Source organism: Sciurus carolinensis, chromosome 7 (genome assembly GCF_902686445.1).
Source record: "Sciurus carolinensis chromosome 7, mSciCar1.2, whole genome shotgun sequence".
NCBI classification, from domain to species: domain Eukaryota; kingdom Metazoa; phylum Chordata; class Mammalia; order Rodentia; family Sciuridae; genus Sciurus; species Sciurus carolinensis.
The window spans coordinates 86,927,311-86,946,405 of NC_062219.1; the positions used below are offsets into that span (position 1 = coordinate 86,927,311).

The window sequence follows — 19,095 nt, forward strand, 5'->3', positions numbered from 1 at the left end:
CGGCGGGGCGGGGCATCTCCACACCGACCTCTCCCCACCGGGCGGAAGTCCCGGGACTCAGCCTTCCCGGCCCAATCCACGCCAGAGTTGCCCAAACCTAAGATGGCGACAGGGAGGAACCGGCGCGGCCGCCTCTGGGCGGAGCAGCGGTGACACAACGTGGTCAGGGGGCGGTGCCAGTATGGGGGCGGTACCAGAGTCCGCGCCACCGCCCCGCCCCGCCCAACCACCGCGGCCGGGGGCTTCGGCTGTCGGACTGGAGAGCTCCTCCCCGCAGAACTGCCTGCTCCCTGTAGGCATCATGAGGTCCTCGGTTCGAGGTCCGGTGGTGAACGATGGCGAGGACAGCACCGACAGCACCCCGCTCCTTCAGGGCGCCCGGCAGGCCGAAGCCGGTGAGCAGCCGGGTCGTCTAGGGGCTTTAGGCCCGCAACATTCCGGGGGCGGGCGGTGGTACTGGGGCAGAAGTGGCCAAGGTCCCGGCACCCTCGCCGTCTGGTCCAGAGTTGTCCGGCGCGAGGGGACTTGAGGAGGGAAAGCCCACTCAGTCCCCATCAGCCCCGCCTGTCCCCGGTGCCCGGAAGCCCCTCCGGCGCCCGAGGGTCTGGCGGGCAGGGACGGCTACGCTGAGCTCGCGCTGGGCCTCGGCAAGTGCCTCCCGGCGGGGCGGGAGCGGGGAGCAGCACTGTGCGGCAGGTGCTTGAGCTTCTGGCTATTTTCAGTAGTGCAGAGCCAGAACCGGGTGAAAAATCCAACTGAGCCTTCAAATCAATGGGCAAAGGCCAGGCGGAGGGCTAACTGAGGTCCCTGGGGTTTCATCCCCGGCACCCAAAAAAAAAAAAAGAAAAAAAAAAAAAAAAGAAAGAAAGAAAGAAAGAAAAGAAAAAGAAGAAAAAGGAGAAGAAAAAGAAGAAAGAACAAACTGAGGGAGAAGCTTGCAAATCGGTGAGCAAATGTCCAGGCAGACTGATTCTCCTGCCCTGTGACCTCCGGGTTTCCGCAGCTGCGTATCAGCCAGCATGTGAGCTGGTAGCCTCTCAGGGAGAGGAGACAAAAGGATAGGGGATATAATATTTCTGAGTATGAGAAGAACAAGTGTTGCATAATCCAGCAAATATCTTGATCTTGTGCTCTAAGAGACTAAAAATATTGCAGACATTTCAATTTTTTTTCTGTCTAGCAGTGTACAGTTTAAGTTAGGAAACAGTTTGGTTGTCATCAAGATAAGCTATCTACAAAACTGTAAGGTAATTTGCCAGAGGTCTTGCAACAAAATCAAAAGGGAGGTATTTCAAAAAGCACAGTCCCTGAATTTAGGAAAATAACAATATTTTGCTATTTGCCACTTTTATAATGTGGCTTCTTCAGAAGTAATGGAAACTAAAAAATAAATCCGTTTGTATGCATCCTGTAGTTTCAAAAATTCAAAGTATTTGAGTAGAATTGGAAATTTGACTTCTGTTGACCAAGAATAGTATTTATTTTTAACATTACCAGATGGTGGCAGTAGAGATGGCAACATTGTAGCTCTGACCTGCATCTTGGATCTTATTTTAGTCAATGCTAAGTGTATACCAAAGTGGTATTTTACCTGAAAGTTGTACTTGATTCCATAAACTGATCTTTTCCCGTGGTTTGTAGCATTATAATTATATACCTTCCTCTGTAAAATAATCTATCAGAGAAATACAGAAACAAATGATATAATACAGTCCCTAGAGACTACTGTATTCTGTTGTAATTAGAATATATGTGTGTGTGTATGTACATATACATATATATATCGAAATTTAGTTCAAAGGTCAACCACCTTTAATTTTCAGGAAAATGAAGATTCAAACCACAATGCTCACTAAAATAGCTAAAACTTAAAGGCTGAGAGCCAAGCACAGTCCCAGCAGTCAGTAGACTGAGACAAGATGGTTGCAGATTTGAGACCAGCCTGGGTTATGTAGTGAAAACCTGTCTCAAAAAACACAGAACTGGGGATATAGTGGTACAACACCCCTAAATTCAATCCCTAGATAGAAGTTAGAAATACCAAATGTTGGCAGAGATATGGAATTACTAGAACTCTTGCACATTCCTAATTACTGTGTAAAATAGTACAACTACTTTGGAAAATTGTTGGGAAATCTTAAATTTATGTATTACCATATGACCACATAATGTAGATAGCTGTTTTATTCATAAAATAGTAAAAAACTGGAAATAGATCAGTTTAGTGGATGAATACACAAATTATATATGAAAAGGGACAAAATATTGTTGTACATAACAACATGGGTAAATTTCAAAAGCATGCTGAGCAAAATAAACCACCATATTAATGTATGATCCCATCAATATGAAGTTCTAGGACAAGCAAAGGTAATGTATAATAGAAAACAGATCAGTGATTGACTGGAAACTCAGGCAGGACAAAATTGTCTTCAAAGAGGCATTAAGGTACTTTTTGAGGTAATAGAAATTTCTACCTCTTGATCTTAATTGGGTTGAACAGATGTGTACATTTGTCATGTAAATTAGACTTTGATAAAACCAATCAAAAATGATTAGCTCATATTATCATTTTTCAAAATATTACCCTCAACTGATTGGTTGAATATATAGATCTTAAGGTATTAGCTCTGTTCTTGATTTCAGGTAACTGCCTTCATTACGCTATTTCACTTCTTATTTCCACTCTTTACATACTCTCAGGAAAACAATTAAAGTGGAAGTAGTAGCAACATACAACAGAATATTACTTAGCCATAAAAAGAATCACTTTACAACTTTTGCCAGCAAATGGATGGATCTGGAGACTATCATGCTAAGTGAAATAAGCCAATCCCAAAAATCCAAAGGCTGAATGCTCTGATATGTGGATGCTAACACACAAAGGTGTTGGGGGGCAGGGAAGAATAGAAGTTCAGTAAATTAGACAAAGAGGAACAGAGGGATGGGAATAGGAAAGACAGAATCAATGGATATAACTTTCCTATGTTCATATATGTTTCTTATGTTTCACCAGTGAAACTCCATATCATGAACAGTCACAAAATGGGATCCTAATTAGAAAAAGTTATATTCCATGCATGAATAATATGTCAAAATATACTTTACTGTCACATACATCTAAAAAGAACAATTTTTTTAAAAAGTAGTAGCAACACATTATTTTTGCTATTTAAAATATGATAAAGGGCCAGGAGTAGTTGGGCACACCTTTAATCCCAACTAATTGGGAGGCTGAAAGAGGAGGGTTCCAAGTTTGAGGCCAGCCTTGGCAACTTAGTGAGACCCTGTTTCAAAATAAAAATAAAGAGGCTGGCATTGTGGCTCAGTGGTAGAGTGCTTGCCTAGCATGTGTGAAGCCCTGGGTTCGATCCTTGGCACCACATACAGATAAGATAAAGGGGTTCTGTCCACCTACAACTAAAACAAAATATTTTTTAAAATAAAAATAAATAAATAAAAATTAAATAATTAAATTAAATAAATAAATAAAAATTAAAATGTTGGAAAAAAATGCTAGAGATGTAGTACAGGGTAAAGTGCCCCTAGGTTCAATTCCAAGTACTAGAAAAAAATATGTACGTACATATATATACACATATATATATGTGGTTTTAAAATGGTAATATATATGATAAAGGTTTTATAGAGGTCTCCTATATAGTTAGGCCTAGGATGGTTGCATCTATACTGAACCTATATAGACTTTTTTCCCTATCATCATTCTCTACACAATACCATATAACAACTATTTGCATTTTGGGCAATCTAGAAATAATTTAAAATCTACAGGAGGATGTGTGTAGTTATCTGCAAGATCACCATCTTTTATAAGTGACTTGATCTGCAGTTTGGTACCCTTTGGGGGTTCTGGAACCAATCCCCTATGGATGCCAAAGGACCTGTGTTTTTTTGCTCCTAACACAGGCCCCCCTGCCCACTGTGAAACCTTTCTACAAAGATAAATACTAAGACATCCTCAGATTTTTTACCAAACTCTCTTACCACTGGTACCTCCTTGCTCATCAGAACCCTGGCTTTAGGTAGCACATTGGCACATACTGGCAGCTACTCCAGCAGCTGAGGCAGGAGGATCACTTGGGACCCAGGAGTTCAAGATGAACCTGAGCAATATAGTAAGAATCCCATCTCAGGGCCAGGCTGTGGCTCAATGATAAAGGGGTCACCTAACATGTGGGAGGCCCTGGGTTCAATCCCTAGCACCACGAGGGGGATAAAAAAAGACCTAATGATAACCCCATCTCAAAAAGGAGCAGCAGCAACCTGGCTTTCTGGAGGTATCCCTTCTGTTCCCCACTGATCTCTTAAAGAGGTAATTTTTTTTTTTTTCATGCTCATACTAATTGATGGAGTTGAGGACTTCTTGTTCCACATTGATGCTTCCTGACAATTACTCCCCACCCCAATGCTTTGGGCTAGACCACCTTTCCATTACATCATTGCTATCATCTACCCTCCTGCCACATTTTGCTTCATTCACCACAGACTTTGCCACCTGACTCATGTCCATCCTCTGCATTCCAGTTCCTGCCATTATCCTTAGTGACTTCCTATCCAACACCATGTCCCTCAGTTCTCTGCACTCCTACATGTCTAATGACTTCTTCCCTCCTCTGGTCATCATTATACCCTGTCATCTCCCATAACTGCTTTGACCACAGCTAAGTATCTAGGTAGCCTTCCTAATTGCCAGTGTAACTGCCCTACTTTGACTACTCTCTGACTTCATCTGAACCTTTTTGTTTTGTTTTGTTTTGTTTGAGACAGGATCCCACTAAATTCCTGAGGCTAGCCTTGAAGTTCTGATCTTCCTGCCTCAGCCTCCCAAGTAACCTTCATTTTTTTTAGTGGAAAAGTTCACCTATATAGGGGCTGGGGTTGTGGCTCAGTGGGAGAGCACTTGCCTAGCATGTGTGAGACACTGGGTTCAATCCTCAACACCACATAAAAAATAAATATATAAAGGTATTGTGTTCATTTACAAATAAAAAAATTTTTTAATTCACACATATGCCCATATACAATAAAAGAAGTGTATAATGAACCCCCATGTAACTAATACTTCATGGTCAATCTCGTTTCACTTATTATTATGTTCATACATGATTTTTGAAGCAAATCCCAGATACGTCATTTCAAGAGTAAATATTTCCATATGTACTTCTAAAAGATGATACTTTTTTAAACATAATTTCAGTACCATTATCACAATAAATAAAAATAATTCCTACCCAGTGTTCATATTTCCCCATATTTGTTATAATTTTTGTAGTTTGTTCAAATGAAGATCCCGATAATGTTCATCCCTTCCAAATGATTGAAATGTTTCTTAAATCTTTTTCACCCTTAGGGATGCCTTGCCCCATCTCTTTCTTTCTTGCAATTTATATCCCTGTGTGATCATTTAACATATTCTTCTGCCCCCCCCCCACAATGTTTACTATAAATTGGTAATTGGTGGATATAGAGATTTGGTCAGATAATGATTTCTGTCTGCCTTATCTACTGTCAAGAGATCTTCATAGGTAGAATTGTATACTACCATCAGGAGACACCACTCCACTTTTCAGCCACAAAAAAAAAAAAAAAAAAGTTTATATGCCAGTTCTACTAGGTGCTGGTTTAAGCACTGGAGATGAACAGAACACCAAAAGGAGTTCCCATCCTCATAGAACTTTTATGTTCCAATGTATATTTTCCTCAACTATTAACCCTGTGCATTTTACCTTCTTTGGGGGTTAGAATCATAGTCCAAAACTTTATTTTCTTTCCACTACTCTAAACTCTCTTGCCCTCTGCTTTGTCATCACATCTGAGTGCCAACTATCTGTTCTCTCAACACCTACTCCTGAGCACAGACATGCAGTGCTTAAAGTACTGCCTCTACCAGTTCTTTATGGGAATCCGCCCATTGGGCAAATCTCTCTGTTTCACTTGGAACCTTATATCCCACAAATCCTAATTTCTCACAAATGATTCCTAACATATGACTTCAATTTCTAATATCTAGAAAAAGCAATATTTTCAACAGTTCAATTACTGGAGGGATACTATGTACTAAGCAGTATCATAAGTATTTTACATATACCAGCCCAGCCAATCATTATAATAACCCTAATACAGACAAAACAGATTGGTAACAAGCACATAGTAAGTACTCAATAAGTATTAATTATTATTTTTTTAAACTGAGTACCTGCTATCAACCCCCTCAATAGTGTCCTCTCTCTCTCCTTCCCCGCCCCTTGTACTTGGGATTGAACCTAGGTGCTTTACCATGAATCTGTATCCCCACCCCTTTTGAGACAGAGTCTTACTAGTTTAGGGGGCTTGCTAAATTGCTGAGGCTAGCCTCAAAATTGCAATTCTGCCTCAGCCTCCAAAATGGCTGGAATTACAGAATTACAGGCATGTATCACCATACCTGGCAATTGTGTTAGTTCTTAGAGTTGCTACTGTCCCTTGTCCAGCAGCCTCAAATCATTTAGAATTTCCTGTTCTCCCTGTGCTTGCCTTTCTCATTTTCATACTCCTGAAAATGCTGCTGCCTTCCTTTGGATTGCTCTCCCTCCTCTGGATCATTGAGGAAGACAGTCAAATATTTTTTCTTTGAATGACCTTCCCTGACTAATCCCAACCCCAGGCAGATTAATAGGCCTCTTTTGCCCTTGTTACACACATGTACATAACATTTTATCTGATTTGTATAACTTTCTGTGAGGCAAAAAAATAGTGAATTCACTTTTACTGAGGGTATACTATAATGTCCTGTGGTTTTTCATTTAATCCTCACATACCCCAGTAAGGTGAATGTTGGTCTCTTCGTTTTAGAGCTGAGAAACCGGAGAATTAACACTGTTAAGCAACTTCTACTAAACCACAAGCCAGTGAAAGTGAGAACTGAGAGTCATTCCCAGGTCTGCTTCATTCTAAATTACCTGTGTTCTTTCCTTTACACCCACTCTACATTCCTAAGTTTAAAGCACATTTTAGAAGCTGATGTTTATTTTGATGGTTGCTTTGTTCGTTATGCAAGCATTATTTTGCTTTGAACTTGATTTCAGTGTGGTGGTTGCTCCATGAACGTTTTCTTTCATGCAGGCATTCTTTTGTTGGATCAACTTCAGAGATTATCTAAATTCATTAACATGTTTTACCCTACCACTATACTTTTTTTTCTGACTAAATAAGTTTATAATCACAACATGTTTTATAAAGCAACCATTTTTGTATTAATATTTCTAAAAATTTCATAGTCATATATTTTGTGGTATCTTTGTAGGCTATTTTCTGACTACCCTCAAAATGTAAAATTGCCTGACCCATAACTTTTACATCAGATGTTGAGTCATTGTTATGGTTTAGATACGAGGTGTCCCCTAAAAGTTCATTGGTGAAACAATGCAAGAAAGTTCAGAGATGAAATGATTAGATTATAAAGATGTGATCTAATTGTTGGATTAACCCACTGATAAGGATTAACTGAGTGGTAACAGTAGACAGAGAGAGTGTAACTGAAGGAAATAAGTCACAGAGGGTATACCTTTGGAGTTCATATTTTGTCCCTGGTGACCTCCCTCTCTCTGCTTCATAGTTGCCATGTCAAGAGCTGCTTTCCCTTCCATTCCCTTATGCCGTAATGTTCTGCTTCACTTCAGACCTAGAGCTCTGAAGTCAGCCAACTGTGGACTGAATCTCTGAAACCATGAGCCAAAATAAACTTTTCCTCCTTTAAGTTATTCTTATCATCAGGTTTTGGTCAGTGACAAAAAACTAACTAAAACAGTTAATGCCACTTGTCATTTGAAATCACTTTACTTACATTTCTTTCACTTCTCAAGCTTCTACCCCTACAACTTCATCACATGATAAAATCATAATCCAAGCCAAACATCACTTGGAGGAAAAATTAATGACAAACAGTAAAATAAGGTAATAGCAAATAAGGATAGACCAGAATAATGACATTACAAGCAAGAGTAGCATAAAATAAAGTTGTTTAGAATAAGAATTGCTGATAACTTCATCTCTCCCTTTTACTTTCTCCACATCTGGCAGTTAGGCAAGATGTTATCCCTTTAACCATACCTCAGATCTGCCTGTTTCTCTCCATTGACTCTGCTTTCTTCACAGGTTAAGGCATTCTCATCTCATCCTGGAAAGCTACAATAACAGTCCCTGAATCTACATCCCCCCCACCCATTCACATTTCTTCCTTTAGCAGTCTTCACGCAGCAGCCAGATAAGCTCTTTAAACCAAAACTCACATCTTGTCACTCTTATGATATAGATAGTGAACTTTTTAAATAAAGACTGTAGTGAAACAGACTTAGCACATGAATCCAGATTTTTCTTGCTCAAAATTAATGTATTTTAATTGCCCACATTTGATGAGATCATAATTCTCCCGTCCAGACTTCCATGTAATATTGCCTGACAAAGTGTAATAAAGTGTTCTGTTATAGACAGCATCCAAACTGTCCTTAACTGGACAGCTGCCATTTGATTGGAGCAGAGCAAATCAGTGTAAATTCAGCTAACAGAGATAGCATAAATTGAGCCTTAGAAACAGAGTTCTCACAGATCTGAATCTAACAATGGTAGTAGCACCATAATTCTTGTAACTATACCCCTGAAAAAAGGATTTAAGAATATCAAATGACAAGCTTTCTGTTAACCTGGAGAAAAAAATTGATCATAGTTAAGTGTATGAAGGCTTATAGAAAAGTGAGTGGGATCATAGTAGGGCTGTGAATGTAGCTCAGTTGTAGAGTACTTTTCTAGCAAGCCTGGGGCCCTGAATTCAGTCCCTAGCACTGATCTAGTTGTATAGTTGTGCCGTATTTATTAACATTTCAGTCTGAAACAATCATTCTGAATCAGTCCCAAGACCTTTATACTCTGAACAGTGCATTTTTGTATGAAGTCAGGTCAATGAAAACAAGAGAATTCCCAAGTAGGGTGAAAACACACACACATTAATGCATGAAAGCACACATTTTCGTATGTACATATATAATTTAATTTGCATTACCTAATGAAATCAGCATTCATGCCTTTGTTGCTGGAGATCAAACCCAGAATCTTATGCATGCTAAACAAATGCTGTACCATTGAGCTACATTCCCAGCCCAGGATTTTTTTTTTTTTAAGTGACAGGATCTCATTATGCCCCAAACTCCTGAGTTCAAGTAGTCCTCCTACATCAGCCTCCCAGGTAGCTGGAACTATAGGTGCACACCACCACACCCAGCTTTTAAACAGTTATTTATCTAAACACTCAACATTTATCAAACTTAAAGGTGTAAGACCATGAATGAGCCAATTTCTCCTTGTCGCTAAAAGGTGGAACACCCTTAGTTTACTGAATTCTCTCTCCAATTCTGCAACTCAGTAAATGAAGAAAACGAAAATCTAAAATTAGAGTAAAGATTAGGTCAAACTCCTCCTCCCACATGATCTTTCTTTCATTGGTTCCTTCAACTTACTCTGCTGTCTGGTACATTCACTTATTTCCTTTCCACTGTGGGCCCTTTAAGCATGTTACATACCGAGCAACTGTCACAGATGCTGCAACTGTCATAGATTCTGCAAGTTTGTTTCTGGATTCTTAAGTACCTTTAGTTTAGGAGAGACTTATTAATCATGGCTTCTGATTTAAACCCAGCCTCTGAGGATATTCTTCTAGGTAAGAAATTGAACTGAAGAGGGGTTTTGTGCCTATACAATAATTTTTTTCTGTGCTGCACATAAGTGGGATGGCTACTAACCCATAGTCAGTAGCTTATATGTTATATCATTCTAAGTATCCAAGTACTTATTGACCATGTTTGAGATAGTGTTTTAGGAATTGTGATGCCATTAAACTCCCTTACCTATTTTTCTCATGCCAGTCTTTGACAGCTGACTAGAATTAGGGAGGGGTTCAGTTTAACTATAGAACCGAGATTTTTCTGGGCAAAGTTGATAAAGCTATCCCATATTTTAATGAGTTGTCTTATAGTTCAGACTCTCACATGTTAAATTTCTGTTAACTAAGAGGAACAAATAAGTTTCTATGAAATAAGAGGAACAAATTCCCTCTGATAAATCTTTTTAGATATGCTTGAACTGAGGCTATTCTTAGAAAATATTCATGAGTATTAATCTATCTGGGGACTTCTAAAAAATAAACTTCTTTATGATTTAGGAAACAACAATTTACCCTTATAATTAGTTTTCTCCTAATCTTTATTTCAGCTCCAGCGTGCTGCTCTGCTCGTTACAACTTAGCAATGTTGGCCTTTTTTGGTTTCTTTGTGCTTTATGCATTACGTGTGAATCTGAGTGTTGCGTTAGTGGATATGGTAGAGTCAAATACAACTTTAGCAGAAAATAGAACTTCCAAGGAGTGTGCAGATCATTCTGCTCCCATAAAAGTTCTTCGAAATCAAACGGTAGGTACTTTTTTAAGAAATCATAATCCTAAAACGTTTCCAAGTAAAAATATTGAAAATCTTTCTTTTTCTGAAAGAAACCAAAACAGTTGTTTTCATACATACTCTGAACTGCTTTATTTTTGTGTTTTCCCAGGAACTGGTTGAACAATAACTTTCAACTTTAGCTACTGCTATTGTGCTATCATATGCCTTTATCTGTGTGAAAAGTAGCTCTTCAATTTCCTCTATAAACATACCCTCCTTGAAGAGAATTTGGAGAAACTTGTTTGATCTATCAAAAAATAAGCTTGTTTTAAATATTACTAAATAGTTGTTATAGGACTATTATTTAATAGGTGTTTGACTTCTAGGATTACAGTTGCAGGAGACCATAGATAATCTCACCTGCAAGTTGAGAAATATAAACTGGTCAACTTCTTAGGTCAATTTCTTTTTGAAAATTTATATGTACCTAATCTAAGCTACTTAAGTCATTTTTCCTGCTTTCTGTTATAGAGGAATTGGTGAATGTGTGCTTAATTTGTTTAGAATTATATTTTTTACACTTTAAATATTTTACTTTATTTAATGTTAATAATACTGCTGAATAAAACATTTAAGCACACATCACCCTATATCCCCACTCCAACCTCCATGACCTCTTTGTATTGGGCAGTTCATAAAATCTAGGATTTCACAAATAAGCTACGAATTAAACGGAGATTTGTTTTGTATCTTTCCCTTTGGTAAGTGCATTTGTTGAGTTATCTTTATCTGCCTTATATAGGCAGTGAAAAGAAATTCTGGAATGGTTCTTGACATAATGACTTGGTTATACAGCTTCATGCATTAAAAATATCAACTATTTAGATCATCACTAAATCTTTCTTTTGAGGGGTGGGTATTGGGGACTGAACTCAGGGGCACTTGACCACTAAGCCACATCCCCAGCCCTATTTTATATTTTATTTAGAGACAGGGTCTCAATGAGTTGCCTAGTTCCTCACTTTTGCTGAGGCTGGCTTTGAACTCAGGATCCTCCTGCCTCAACCTCCCCAGCTGCTGGGATTACAGGCTTGCGTTGTGCCACCTCACCCAGCTCATCCCTAAATCCTCCTTACTATCTTGCTATGTGCTGCTCCTAATTAAGACGGGTCTTACTCATATAAAGTATATGACTTGGTTTAAATTCTTGCTCTTTTGTAGTGTTACACGAGATTGTTCAAGTACTTGATCTGAAATGGGGAGATATTATTATATTTGTGCATTCTAATAACCAACATTAAGTGAATATTTAATTGATATTAAATTTAATATTCCTAGATCATATACCCAATAAGTGATAGAGCTAGACTTTAACCCAGGCCTGGCTCCACAACTTGACTCAGTCACTACAGTATTGTGTTTAATAGTTTTCTAGATTAAGCCTATGGCTCTTTTAAGGGCCTTTTTGATCAGGAATATTAGAAAACCTCTACAGCTCATCCTCTCGTCTACTTCCATAAAATAGCAAGCCACTTTAAAGTTTATGGCTTTTAGTTCTTTTGGTCTCACTTTAATTATTTTCCAGTTTTCTAGAAACTGCATGTTTGTATTGTGGTCACTCACCCACCTGCCAAAACATTTGCATGTTCTGCAGTTCAGATGAGTGGTTCACAATTTTATTTGCATTTACTTATATGCCAACAAGAGAAAACAACAGTTTAATCAGGGTCTTAACGGATTGATTTTTTTTTTTTCCTCCTACTTTTTACAGGGCAAAAGGTACCAGTGGGATGCAGAAACTCAAGGATGGATTCTCGGTTCTTTTTTTTATGGTTACATTATCACACAGATTCCTGGAGGATATGTCGCCAGCAAAGTAGGGGGAAAACTGCTGCTAGGATTTGGGATCCTTGGCACCTCTGTCTTTACCCTGTTTACTCCCATTGCTGCGGATTTAGGATTTGTAGCTCTCATTGTACTCAGAGCACTAGAAGGACTAGGAGAGGTGATTTTATTTATTTATTTTTTTCTTTACTTCTTTATTTTGTCTCTTGTTTTATTTCTTAGCCTAAATCTCTTTCTCCTCCTTTTAATATGAACCAAGAAGTAACACTGGACAATAACAGATTAGAAAAAAAAGATTAACCAGAAAAGAACCTGAGTAGTAGATGAAGTCATTGAGTAGGAGTACTCCAAAATCAGACAAAGATTGGAGAAAACACTTTCCAGGGGAGACTTTATAGCTCAGACTTTAAGAGATAAGAAAATTAACCGGGGCTGGGGAGATAGCTCAGTCGGTAGAGTGCTTGCCTTGTAAGCACAAGGTCCTGGGTTCGATCCCCAGCACCAAAACAAAAAACAAAAAAGAAAATTAACCACTGTTAAAATGGTTATGATAGGTCATCTTTACCTCTGGTACTTTTTTTTTTTAGAGCTTTATAGTTATACATAGTAGATGGGTTCATCCCAAGTAACTCATACAGGCATGGTATTCAATTCAGGATCTCTCCTTATCCCTCTGCCTTTTCCCTCCCCTTATCCCTTGTTCTCCTTCCTCTACTTTACTAGACTTCCCTTCACTTGTCCATATCCTCTTGTACTTTTGCCAGATTTTACAAAATAGACTGTTAAATTGTTTTACTTTATTTTTCAATTTGTTGTTATTCATGAAACTTCCTCTTTATCATTTTGTTTTTTTTCTTTTTTCTGGTCTTCTAACTTAGAGATAAATAATTTATGATTATATGTCACTATCCCAACTTAGTTCTATGATTCTTCTGGACTTTTATCCTGTAAAAATTGTTAGCATTAATTTTTTTATCTCCTTTTCCTCCTAAGATGTTTATTATTTATTTAAATTTTTGTTTTGTTTTTGTTTCAGTACCAGAGATCAAACCCAGGGCTTTGAGTATGCTAAGCATGTGCTTTACCACTGAGCTATATCCCAACTCCATTTTTAAAATTACTTCCTTCCACTCTAATTCTCTTTTATATACCCCCATCTTTAATTATCTCATCTTGTAACTTTGAACTTCCACCTTTGTAACCCAGGCATAGGTTTATTTTTCTGTCATGCATTTTTTCAATTCAGGCAATATAGTGGTCCTCTAGGTCTGACTTATAACATGAAGATCATGTCAAGTAGCATTTTGTCATGCTTTGTTGGAAAGGACACTTGATTAAAGTCAGAAAATCAGAGTTTGGCCAGGCACAGTGGATTACTTCTGTAATCCCAGCAGTTTGGGAGTCTGAGACAGGAGGATCTCAAGTTTGAGGCCAACTTTAGCAACTTAGTGAGACCCTATCTTAAAATGAAAAATGAAAAAGACTAGGATTGTATCTCAGTGGTAGAGTACCCCTGGATTTGGTACCCAAAACTGAAAAAAGGAAAAAAGAAAAATCAATTTAAAAACTCTACTAACAATAAAACTTTGAGTTAAGTCCTAACCACTAGACCAAATTGACACTAAAATACCTGCCCATTGTCAATCACAGGATAGATATAAACCTTATATATGGTAAGGTTTGCAAAGTACTTTGGAAATTGCCAAGTACTATTTAAATTTAATGTTTTACCGTTCATTTGAATGTTATTTCGTCCTTTTCAATAGAAATATATTAAATAAAACCTTCCTGATTATAGAATAAAAATTGCCACTCTACTTACCAGGTTTCTCTTCTGCTTATCAAGGTATAATATATTTATTTGTATACTTTCTCTGATCCATGTACTAAATATCCTTGCTCATGCATTCTCATGTTTTAGCTTCCTGTTTATGCCATTAATTTAACATCAAGCATGTTGCTTATATTATTTGTACTACCGAGATGACCATTTTATTTCTAAATAGAATTTAAGTTGTGTATACTTAGGTTCTCCCATGTTTCTCTGTTCTTCTAATGTGTATTGCATACTTCATCCATAAACTTTTGTCAATATCTTTCATCCTTACTATTTGATTTACCATAAATATGCCTACATTATCCATAAAAAAATTTATAGTAAAGTTTTCCACAACATAATCTCTGTGGGCATTTTTAAACATCTCAAGTTTTATCCTATAGTGATTCATCCCATGAATGAAGATTTCTATTGATTTGCCATGTAACCCAAATGATCTTAAGTTTTGTTTTTTTTTTTTTGTGGGGTGGGGGCAGTACTAGGGATTGAACTCAGGGTTACTCAATCACCGAGCCACATCCCCAGCCCTATTTTGTATTTTATTTAGAGACACGGTCTCACTGAGTTGCTTTGTGCCTCGCTTTTGCTGAGGCTGGCTTTGAACTCACAATCCTCCCACCTCACCCGCTCTAGCCGTTGGGATTACAAGCATGCACCACCATACCCAGTTTAGTCTTCTCTTGATAGTTCTTCCTTTTTTGTTTTTGAAGAAGCACAAATTTTTAAAGCATTTATTTTTCTCTCCTAATAATATGAGCTGCCCTTGATATTTATGATTATGTAACGTAGGGAATATTACCACTGTTGTAAAAATGAAGAATGGAAGTTCAAGAAGGTAACTAGTCTTTCTGAGATTACACAGCTAGTGAGTAGCCAAGAACTGCAAATCCATTGATTTGATTTGGAATGGGGGTAGAGTTTTTTTGTACGTTTGTTTTAGGTTTTCTGTTTTGTTTTGTTTTTGCTTTCAGTCCTGGAGATTAAACCCCGGGCTTTAAGCATGCTCTCCCACTGAGGTATAGTCCAGGCACTCAAATCTATTGATTTGAATCTGCCCAAAACTATTATCTCATACTCTTCTATGGTGTCTCCTCATCCACAGGAGAAATTTGGTGCCTCCCTGCCTCCATGTTCCATTACCTCTCCATTATCAGTAATTGGCATTTTCTGATACATTATCACTAGGAGGAAAAAAAGACGATAAAACACTCTCATTGAATTTATCCTTTTTCTAATAGGACCATTTTTCCTATTGATTTTGGTCAATCTCAGTATCCTCTAGTATCCCAAATTATTACATCAGTGTTTTTTAAAAAGTAATAAATTAGCACTATTCCTATATCATCCAGGTCATTAACAAAGTAAATGAGTAAAATAAACCTTGAGAGTGATTCCTTTATGTCACCACTCAGTAGTACAGATTTATTGTAACCCTTAGATTATAGCCCCCAAATCCATAAATTGTTGTCTGTTTTTGAAAGTGCTTCATTATAAGATATGTTCACTTAATACTGTAAAAACATCTCACTTAATTGAATCTGATTCTGGTTTGATTTTTATCTGGAAAATTCTTTTGTAACAAAATACTCAATTTAAGACATTAACAAAGTCACCTTATATTTCATCAGAAATGCTCTTTTCCCCACTCCTCAGGGTGTTACATTTCCAGCTATGCATGCCATGTGGTCTTCCTGGGCTCCCCCTCTGGAAAGAAGCAAGCTTCTTAGTATTTCATATGCAGGTAAGGTAACAACTCTTATAAAAAGTTTGCTCACATTTATTAGGTATATACCAATCTTGTGGAGAAAGTGCCTGCATACTAGAATCATGAAATACTGGGTGCTTCTTTGTGGGGAAAATAAACTTCTGAGGGTACAACTGCATTATTAATTTTTCTCTTTGACTCAGCAGCATATTGTAGTGTATCTTAGTTGACTGATATTTTCCCCTCTGCCACCATTTATTTCAAAGTGTATTTTCTTTTCAAATGTTGGTATACAGGATATAAAATCAACACACATAAATTGAAAGCATTTTTATACATAAGTGATGAAACATCTTAGAGGGAAATGAGGAAGACAACTCCATTCGCAATAGACTCAAAAAAAGTAAAATACTTGGGAATCAATCTAACCAAAGAAGTGAAAGATCTCTACAATGAAACTACAAAACATTGAAGAAAGAAATTGAGGAAGACCTTAGAAGATGGAAAGATCTCCCATGTTCTTGGACAGGCAGAATTAATATTGTCAAAATGGCCATACTTCCAAAGGCACTATACAGATTTAACGCAATTCCAATTAAAATTCCTATGACATTTCTTATGGAAAAAGAAAAAGCAATCATGAAATTCATCTGGAAGAACGAAAGACCCAGATAGCCAAAGCAGTCCTGGGCAGAAAGAGAGATGCAGGAGATATCACTATACCAGAACTTAAACTCTACTATAGGGCAATAGTAACAAAAATGCATGGTACTGGCACCAAAATAGACAGGTATAACAATGGTACAGGATAGAAGACACAGAGACATACCCACATAAGTACAGTAACCTCATACTAGACAAGGGTGCCAAAAACTTAAAATGGAGAAAAGATGGCCTGTTCAACAAATGGTGCTGGGAAACCTGGAAATCCATATGCAGTAAAATGAAATTAACTCCCTCTCTCTCACCCTGTACAAAGCTCAACTCAAAATGGATCAAGGATCTAGGAATTAGACCTGAGACCCAAACAGAAGAAAAAGTAGGCCCAAATCTCCGTCACATTGGCTTAGGAGCAGACTTCCTTAACAAGACCCCCATAGCGCAAGAAATAAAACCAAGAATCAATAAATGGAATAGATTCAAACTAAAAAGATTTTTCTCAGCACAGGAAACAATTAATAATATGAAAAGAGAGCCTATAGAGTGGGAGAAAATCTTTTCCACACACACTTCAGAGTGTGACAGATGAGATATTCTCCAAAGTTTATAAAGAACTTAAAAAACTTTACACCCAAAATACAAAGAACCCAATCAATAAATGGGCTAAGGAACTGGGCAGACACTTCACAGAAGAAGATATACAGGTGATCAACAAGTATATGAAAAAGTGCTCATCATCCCTAGTAATTAGAGAAATGCAAATTAAAACCACCCTAAGATTTCATCTAACTCCAATCAGAATGGCTATTATCAAGAATACAAGCAATAATAAGTATTCACGTGGATGTGGGGAAAAAGGCACACTCATACATTGCTGGTGGAGTTGCAAATTGGTACAGCTACTCTGGAAAGCAGTATGAAGATTCCTCAGAAAACTTGGAATGGACCCACCATTTGACCTAGCTTATCCCACTCCTCGGTTTATACCCAAAGGACTTAAAATCAGCATATTACAGAGACACAACCACATCAATGTTCATAGCAGCTCAATTCACAAAGCTAGATTGTGGAACCAACCTAGATGCCCTTAGATTGATGAATGGATAAAGAAACTGTGGTGGGCTGGAGTTGTGGCTCAGTGGCAGAGTGCTTGCCTGGCATATGTGAGACACTGGGTTCGATTCTCAGCACCACATATAAATAAATGAAAAAAATAAAGGTCTATCAACACCTAAATAAAAAATTTAAAAAAAAAGAAACTGTGGTGTATATACACAATGGAATAGTACTCAACCATACATAAGAATAAAATTATGGCATTTGCTGGTAATTGGATGAAGTTGGAAAATATCATGCTACGTGAAATAGGCCAAGCCCAAAAAACCAAAGGCCAAATGTTTCCTCTGATAAGTGCATGACAATATATAACAAGGCGGCGGGGGGAAGAGAAGAATAAAGGAACTTTAGATGGTGTAGAGGAAAAAGGGATGGGAGGGGGTGGGGATGGAAAAATAGTAGAATGAAACAAACAATATTACCCTATATATAAGTGTGATTACACGAATGGTGTGAATATACATTGTGGACAACCATAGAAATGAAGTGTTGTACCCCATTTGTATACAATGAATCAAAATGTGTCTGTAAAAATAAAAAAAAATTTTAATAAAAAAAGTTGGTATAGAAAATACTATGTATTTAAAAAAGAAAAGGCCATGAGCTGGAAAATTGAACACTTTCGTTCTTTAATTGTCATTTCTAATTTGATTGTGTAATGAACATATCATGACTCTCAACTCTTTTCATACATCTTTTTCCCATGCACTTACTTTTACAATTTTGAGCTACAGTTGAGATAACATGAGCTTTAAATATGTGAATTTTAATTCTATCAGATTACATAAGAACTTCTAGCCTTTCTTCTATTGACTAAATGGAAAATTTTCCACCTGACTAATTTTAAATATGTAGTAGAAAGGCCTGTCTGTGATAACTTTTAAGCCAAAATCTGAAGGATATGAAAAAACCAGTCATGCAAAGAACAGAGAGAAGAGCATGCCAACCAATCAAAACAGCATGTACAAGGGCTCTCAGGTAGAAAATAACGAGATCAAAGAAGTGAAAAACCACTGTGGGTGGCTAGAACATAATGAATAAAGAGGATAATGGTAGAAAATGAGGTTAGAGAAATAGACAAGAACCAGATCATATCAGACCTTAGAGGATGCAGGAAGGAATGTAGATTTCCCCCAAATATAGAGTGGAGAGACATTAGAGGTTTTTAATCAAGTGAAAGACAAGATCCAGTTTACTTTTTAAGATCGTTCTTAAAAGATTGTTCTCATAAGGAGATGGATGTGAGAAATATGGTGACAAATTCAATGATAGGTACTATATTTCCCCTTTACCTAATGAATAAAATCTGAAGACCTAGGGTATGAAAACTTTTTTACAATTTCTATCACTTCATTACAGCCAGCCTAGGCCCTGGCACATAGTATCTGTGATGGAGTTAGGTACTCAGTAAGCCTTCAACTTATTTTTCTAAGTAATGTTCCCAAACCTACTCTCTTTTCCACCTACTCCCACTCCTTTTCTGTTCCTTTAACATTAGCATATATCTT

General features: G+C 37.5%; 1 protein-coding gene across 3 annotated transcripts in view; it reads left to right on the forward strand.

The window, feature by feature from the left end:
- The first annotated feature begins 200 nt into the window (after positions 1-200).
- The window catches only part of Slc17a5 (solute carrier family 17 member 5), a 44,850-nt gene continuing 25,955 nt past the window's right edge, over positions 201-19,095 (forward strand). For 2 of the 3 annotated variants that reach the window (XM_047559128.1, XM_047559130.1), the window contains exons 1-4: positions 201-395; positions 10,261-10,457; positions 12,196-12,429; positions 15,760-15,847. In XM_047559128.1, coding sequence (XP_047415084.1) covers positions 302-395; positions 10,261-10,457; positions 12,196-12,429; positions 15,760-15,847 — 613 coding nt within the window. In that variant the 5' untranslated portion in view covers positions 201-301. Of the gene's footprint in view, positions 396-852; positions 946-10,260; positions 10,458-12,195; positions 12,430-15,759; positions 15,848-19,095 lie in introns of those variants that run through there. The other variant, XM_047559129.1, reaches the window with a different exon arrangement.